Genomic DNA, 7,352 nt, shown 5'->3' with positions numbered 1-7,352 from the left:
CTGTGCTGATAGGATAGGCTGGAGTTCAAATGTTTTTGGTTTTTTTAACTAAAACAAAATATACAGTGCATATATTATTTATATAATCAATTAATGACACATAGCAGTGTTTTTAAGGAATGCGTGAGCACAGTATTTCAGTCGGAAAAACAATTAGATAAGATAACATAGTGCAAGGCTATACATATCAACATATAGCTGAACACAAAAATAGTTCTGAAAGGAAGATTTATCATGTAAAAAAAACTCTTTGTTTTGGCAGAAGTCTGGCTATGGTGGGAGTCTTGTACCTGGTGCCAAATGACATTTCTGCTCACCGGCTCACAGTTCTATTTAAAAATGGTTCTGGAAATGAGCAGATCGTTCATTTTGAGAGGGTAGCAATCCAGAAACGAGGAACGTTTTTATTATTGCTTTCCACGTCTCTCTTTGGCCAAGTGCACATACAAGTAGACAGTTCACAGTGCTCTGCTATCCCAGGATTCCTTTCATCTGACGTCTCGGAGTTTGTCCGTTACTGAGGCACCGGTGCAGTAAGTACACAGCAGTGAAGCGCCAGGCCAATAAGCAAAAAAAGGCTCGTAAAACGAGAAGACATTGCTTACAAGCTTCTGATAACGACCGAGCAAATTGTAAGAGAAAGGAAGGGTGGGTTTGTTTAACTACTGGCCATGCATTGTATAATATACAAGCAGCTGCAATTAAACCGTGTGAGCTTGTCAGCACAGTGCCATTTGAAAGCCTCCCGCTAACATTTAATAGAGCCTGTCAGGCTTCAACCAAATTGTCATTTTTCATAGACGTGGCACCCGGGAGAGCTTTGAACTGGTCAGGCACGGCATCGGCAGCGGTGGTTTCTCTCCTTCTTTTCTCCTCCCAAACGCCACAATCCTCAGCCGGTCCAGACCGCAAAGTGGGTTATGTTATGTGCGGGGTGACCTTCCGCTTGCTGCAGGTAACACGGAGGGTCTCGTGCGGAAAGCATATAGCCTTTGCAGCAAGAGCCAGTTAATTTGCTTAAACAGCTTTCAGACTGTAGAACAGTTGTGCTTTTATTTAACTTGCCTCCATTTCCAATTTATTATTATTATTATTATCATTATTATTATTATTTGCACACATAGAGACCATATGTTCCCATAAACTTATCTAATTTCCATAAGTGAGAATATGGTCTGTATATCCCTAGAGGAAAGCAGGGTGGACCTGTGTACTTGCGAGATTAGGTCATGTGGAACAGGCGACATTCTTTACTACAAAGGAGTCGTGGGTAAACAGAAGCGACAAAAGACGTCGATTTTCCATTGTTCTCTACAACGGGTCTGGCGGGGAGCCTGTGCCTGCCGCTGGTTAAATGTCAACAGTGACCTCTCAATCATTCCAGAGAAAATCGGTTGCCATTTGGTGTCTGCAACACGCGAAAATGCTCAGATACTTCACGTACACACGCGTCACTGTATAAGGGCGAAAAAGACAGGAAACGAACCCCAGAACTCTGTCCCCATCTCCCTTATAGCCTCCCTGTTGGAAAACAGATCTCTTGTAAATACTGTCGTATTACTTATTCAGTTTAATGTGAATGTAGAGTTAAATAGTGTCTGAACACTATTCTGGATAGTTATACAGATTAATCACGAACGGATCAGAGTTAAACCTTTTGTACAAACTAATTCCAAACGTTCAAATTTGGGTGCTGAAATGACGTGTTGCTTGTTATGGCTTGTATTTCTGTAGCGCATTATTTGGATCCGTGCATTACCTGAAGTCTAAGAAAGACAGAGTCGACTTTTTCCCAAATTACTAAAAAAAGATAGAATAAATAACGTGTGAGTAATTGGCTACTGACGTTCTCCAAAACCCATAGTTGTATTGTTTTCTTTGAGCAGTGATTAAAGTAGTAGGACCAATCAAAACAAAGGATCCGGAGAGAGTAAAAGCTCCACCTCTCCCCCTCTGCCTTTTGCACATGTATATAATCCCTCAATTGACCCAGAAAATAAGATCTGTTTCAGGAAACGAAGTGGAAGGGCATGAGGCTAGCTCCCTGGAATATTTCCGCAATCCCGTGATCATCGCATGAAGAAACAAGAGTGATACAAAACTGACTATTAACTTTGAAACAAGACCACAAAGCTACTGGTATGTATTTTTTTACTGAGGATATATTTGTGGGACTTCATATCTATGCGCGTGCATTTTTACGCCAGCAATTGGAATGTATTCTTTTCTGGCGTGGGCCCCCGATAAAATGTAAAATAGTTTGGTGAAGCTATTTGAATCCATGTCGGTGAAATCGGCTTTATATGTACATCCCTAGATTAGAAAGTATCTTTCTTTGCCTAGTGAAGTCAGCCACCAGCACACATGGATTAGGCTACGTTATTTATACTCACGGGTTTGCCTTTCAGATTGAAATAGCCTATAACAGGATCTGTGCATCGATTACATTTATTATATAGATTTTTATTTATTTATTTCTTGTCCCGCGTATTTGACTAGATGCCCATAATGACGCATTTTAAAGAGCGCAGTACTGAGCCCTTTATTGACGGAAGCACAATGAACTGAAATCGAGACGGCAGCGTGAATAGCACGAACACTGGGAGCCCCGGTTGTCTTTGTCTGCGATTGATGGAGGTGGTGAAATGCCACAAAACTTACTGACTTGTGCAGAAAAGTGCGGCGTTGAAAGGGATTAAGCCCAGCGTGTTGCCGCGCACTAACATTTGAAGTGTTTAATTAAACACGACAGGATACGAGCTTAACTGTGTTGTAATAGTGTGTGGAGAGTAAGCTATAAATGTAGTGTTGGTTTTTGGATACAGGATAGAATTCGCATTAAGCTAAGGTAACTGCCACAAGTGAATTACAAGATAAATAACCGGTGTTGGTACACAACCTGTGCGCGTAAAATAAATTCTTTCGTTTATTGAAGTATCATCATATTGTTGCTGTTAATTCCCTGGGTGCGTTTGTTTGTGAAGTGCCAGTTCAGCAAGGAGACTGGACTGGGCTCAAGAATCGAGGTTTTGTCAAACAAGCTTCAGAATACTAAAACCACACACCACCCTGCTGAAAATTCCAGCTAAGACCAGCTGGGATTCTAAACCGGTTTTAAGATGGTTTAAACTGTTTTTGGTACTGGTCATAGGTGGTCTGTGGTTGGTCAAAGCTGGTATCTAGCAGGACAAAGCTGGTCAAAGCTAGTTAAGCTGGTGGTCAAACTGGCGGACGAGCTGACTATATGGGCTGGTCAGCTGGTGAACAGCTGGTCGACCTGCTAGAAGTGTCAAAAACACAGCTTAAACCTGCTTGACCAGCATAGGCTGGTGTAAAATGGAATTTTCAGCAAGGCACCTCCTGTTACACTCTCTGCTGGGCACCTCCTGTTGCACTCTTTGTGGTGCTTTACCGTCTGAATCCACCCCAGGGGTGGGCTTTCCCCGTAAAGCTGTTGTTCACAGCTGTTTTTACCTGCTCGTGTTCCCACGCCCGGGCCTGTCCAGTCCAGTCCAGGACGCAGACGGAGAGACATGGCCGACTCGCATTTCTTTGCCAATAACTGAAAAAAAACGTTCATCAGTTAAACTTGCGCGGCACCTTTTATCCGTTGTGTATTTTTCGCACGCTGTGGGGAAACTCCCCTTGAACGCTCGTCCTTTTCCCGCGATTAGAAGAGGTGAAGATAGGCGGTGTCTGTGCTGCCCGTAGCATCTTTTCCCATGAAGTTAATCGACTTCGACGTTTTCTCCTGCAGAAAAAAACCGCGGAAGGAAATGGCCGACCAGCTGATGTTGCCCGCGGGTCACGGCCCCGCCGGCGGGGGCCTGCACAGGCTCAGGATGGGCGCGCCCCCCCCGCAGGCCGGGCTCCGCGGCCCCCCCGGTGGCCAGGCGCCGCGCTACGGCCCGGGACCCCAGAGCCATGCGGACGGGCCGATGATGAGGCAGTGCCCCGCCCCCGTCCCGGCTTTGGGCAGGCGGACTGGGCACCCTCACCAGTTGCCGGGCAACGTGATGTACGGGAGCCAGAACCCGCAGCAGCAGCAGCAGCAGCAGAACCACGCGTATCCACTCCAGCAGGCCCAGAACCACGCCCGTGTGCAGCCACAGCAGAACCTCCCGCAGCAGCAGCAGCAGCAGAACCACGTGTATCCACTCCAGCAGGCCCAGAACCACGCCCGCGTGCAGCCACAGAACCTCCCACACCAGCACCAGCACCAGCACCAGCAGCAGTACCTACCCGAGGGCCTCTCCTCCCAGCCTCTCATGGCCAGCATGCACCTCCAGAAACTGAACACCCAGTACCACGGGCACCCGCTCCTGCCCCTGGGCGCCGGTCACGTGGGCGGCGGCGCCCCCTACAGGTTGGGCTCGGCGCAGCGGGTCGGCGTGCAGCTCGCGGCCGGGCCGGCGCTGGGCCTGAGCGTCACGGACACGGACCTGGTGGACGAGGAGGTGCTGACCTCCCTGGTGAAGGAGCTGGGCCTGGACCGCGTGCAGGAGCTGCCGGAGCTCTTCCTGGGACACAACGAGTTCGACTTCGTCCCGGACTTTGCGGGGAAACAGCAGCCGGGCGCGGTGAGCTGCTGAGGGTTCGAGACAGTGTTGGGGGGGTGGGGGGGGGGACACTGCGAGCGACGTCCGCGTTCGGAGCGCAGCGACCGGCGACGGTCTTTGCGTCCCGCTTGAACGCTTGCGTCCCGCACACGTCAACCTCGGTCAAACGGTCGAATGTGTGGACCGGGAATGCCGGACCCAATGTGGCTTCACCCTGCCGGACTACGAACAGACATCGCCATTCGCTTTCTCTCCTCTCGAACTTTCCAACTCTATTTATTCCTACCGTGAGCTTGTGTGCTCGGAAAACAAAATGGCGACCATTTGGAGCCTCCGCCACCTGGAATTGCTACTGGTTTTGGTAGTGGCTGAAAAGGGGTGTGTGTGTGTGTGTGTTGTGGAGGGGGGGGGGCTGTATGTATTTTGAGTGTGTTGGTGAGTCAGGTTGGGTTTGTGTTTGCTCTTAAAAACTGGTATAGATTCATCAATCCCACGTAAGAAATCTACGGTTTGGTTTTTAGAAGGGACTCGAGCTAGAACAGCAAGTTCATTGGTTGGATCCTTGCAAAAGTGCATTTTCACCCCCTAGTGGTGAAACATATATACGCTGCTATTTTTGGGGAGCTGGACCATCCCTGGGACAGTGAGTTAATAATGGACACTGAATTAGTCATGCATAAAATTGTTTTTATTAGATTTTGTCTCATGAAATTGTCAGTTTTTTTTTTCAGAATAATGCAGTTGGTGGGAGAGACTGGTGGATGTTTAGAGTTTATTTTCATTTATTTATTTTTAGTTTCTGCCATTGTTTCCCCCCTGGATTGTTTACCTGAACTCTCCTGGGCCTTTTACCTTATCCATCTTAATCATCAGCCCTGCAATCAAGCTGGAACACAGGAGAAGCCTTCTGAAGAACGGGAATAACTGATCTCCTGTGACGCAAGTGTGTGTGTGTGTGTGTGTGTGGGGAATGTGGTGTGTAGGGTGCAGGGTGGGGGGGACACAGGAGCAGACACATTTGATAAAGGGGGAGTGTCCTGAAAAAACATTCATAAACAGAGCTTCAAAAGATTTAGAAATCCTGCTTCTAAATTTTAAGCACCCAAACTACACAGTGGGTTGCTGGTAGGGTAGTTGGGTGCATGTAGGTCAAACCTTGTTGAGTGACTTGCCTACCTACCTCCTCTTGGCATTCGGGTTGGGTTCAGAGTCCAGAAGGCTGATTGGAGTCTGGAATGGCTCCTCTGATTCTTTTGTTTGCATTTGGGCATAACGTCTTTTTCGAAGTACCAGAACTCGGTATTCTGTGAGTGCAGCTCGCTGTAGAAGTTGTAACAGACTTAAGTGCAGACCCAGTCTGGTGAAGTCAGCACTTTGTTCTACTTGGCCCAAAATGTGCCACAATGTTTCAAACTGTTTTGTGAAAACAGTTCTGCATGTGGTCTGTATATGCATTTTGGTGCTGCCCAAACTGGTTTTGTTTTTGGTCTTCATTCCAGCCTGTGTCCAAATGGCTTCGACAAACTGCCGACATTTTATGAATTTTGGCAAAAATGAAATCCATAGAACGTTGTCCTGCGGCATTGTACCCTGTAATGTGCATATTAATCTGTTTCTGTTTTCATACAAATTCTGAATGTGTTAATTTACTGAACTGGGAGTGTCTGCATGAATATACATGAAACACATTTAACAGCGCATAAAAGAATGTGTGAATGTTGCAGTAATGAGTACTACGAAATATGCTACAGTTGGCATATTGAGAAAATGGGTCTCTCTTCTTTAATGCCATGTTTCAACAAAGAGGGAATTTGTGCTATTTAATCTTACTGACTGCCCTGAGGACCAGGGGGTCTAAGAGCACTCCCTCTTCATCTGTTATGTCCTCTTAGTTTCACCCCCCCAGCTTCAAAAGAACCCGATCTGCCATGAGCACTATTGGAGCCATTATTATTTTGTTTTTGTATCCTGGAAATAGTTTGAATGTGCGATTTCACCCTCTGGCCCAGAACCCCACCTCCACACTTTTTCGACCTTATCGTTTCTGTCGAAAGAACATGTATTTATTTTGATCGATGATGTCAAATAAAATATTTATTTTTAGAGTACGGAGTCTGTGCTTCCTTCGTATGTGAACTGTGTGCGAAAATTGGGGGATTTGAAATGGTAACTGCAGAATTGGTTGCTAAACAAATACGCAATTCTAGGTATTTTCTTTGAGAGAACATTATTGGTTGGTACCTCCATGGATTCAGTAGGAACTATTTGTGTGTGTGTGTGTGTGTGTGTGTTGCCATGAATTTAAAAGCAAAGCGTAGTGCCTCATCTACAACATGAATTGAGTGTTATTTGTCCTTCTTAGACAAAATGGCAGTTCTCCATCCAGGCTCTGAGACTGCGAGTCTGCTGTGGTAGCGTGTGGAGGCCCAGGCCACAATCGCACACTGCAGACGCCCCAAACACGTCCTCCTCCACGAGACTCCAGGCTGGCGGGTAATTTGGGCGTGACCCTGGCAGGGCGGCACGGAGCAACGACATCACCCCCAACGAGAGCAGAATCCTTTTGCCCGTCCCAGCATCCTCTGTTTTAAACCCAAAAAGGGCTGGTAGGAGTCCTAAGACTTCCTGGTTCCAGGAGGCCATTGTGTTTGACTTTAGGCAGACCCTGAGACAGCCACATGTTGTGAAATTTGACTCGAGCTCAGGAGATTTGGGGTGGGGTGGGGTGGGGTGGGGCCCGTGTCTGTCCAGCCTGGTAGCTGAAGGTGGGGCGCATGGGGTGTGTGTGGGAGG

The 7,352-nt window shown here is 47.3% G+C and overlaps 1 protein-coding gene across 2 annotated transcripts; it reads left to right on the top strand.

Annotated features, from left to right (window-relative positions):
• The first annotated feature begins 1,151 nt into the window (after nucleotides 1-1,151).
• On the top strand, nucleotides 1,152-6,664 carry LOC135262040 (cbp/p300-interacting transactivator 3-like). 2 transcript variants are annotated; one of them, XM_064348822.1, is made up of 3 exons: nucleotides 1,152-2,139; nucleotides 3,758-4,148; nucleotides 4,212-6,664. In XM_064348822.1, the coding sequence occupies exons 2-3, from the start codon at nucleotides 3,777-3,779 to the stop codon at nucleotides 4,590-4,592; spliced, it is 753 nt and encodes a 250-aa protein (XP_064204892.1). In that variant the 5' UTR covers nucleotides 1,152-2,139; nucleotides 3,758-3,776; the 3' UTR covers nucleotides 4,593-6,664. The 2 variants fall into 2 exon arrangements, with proteins under 2 accessions (XP_064204892.1, XP_064204891.1); XM_064348821.1 differs by having other exon boundaries at nucleotides 1,161-2,139; nucleotides 3,758-6,664.
• The last annotated feature ends 688 nt before the right edge of the window (nucleotides 6,665-7,352 follow it).

Source organism: Anguilla rostrata, chromosome 8, assembly GCF_018555375.3.
Source record: "Anguilla rostrata isolate EN2019 chromosome 8, ASM1855537v3, whole genome shotgun sequence".
Classification (NCBI taxonomy): domain Eukaryota; kingdom Metazoa; phylum Chordata; class Actinopteri; order Anguilliformes; family Anguillidae; genus Anguilla; species Anguilla rostrata.
Note: the sequence above shows the minus strand (reverse complement) of the source record. Positions and strands in the feature narration are given on the sequence as shown.

Coding starts and splice junctions, on each gene's coding strand:
- LOC135262040 (XM_064348821.1), top strand. CDS start 3,777: ATGGCCGACCAGCTGATGTTGCCCGCGGGTCACGGCCCCGCCGGCGGG.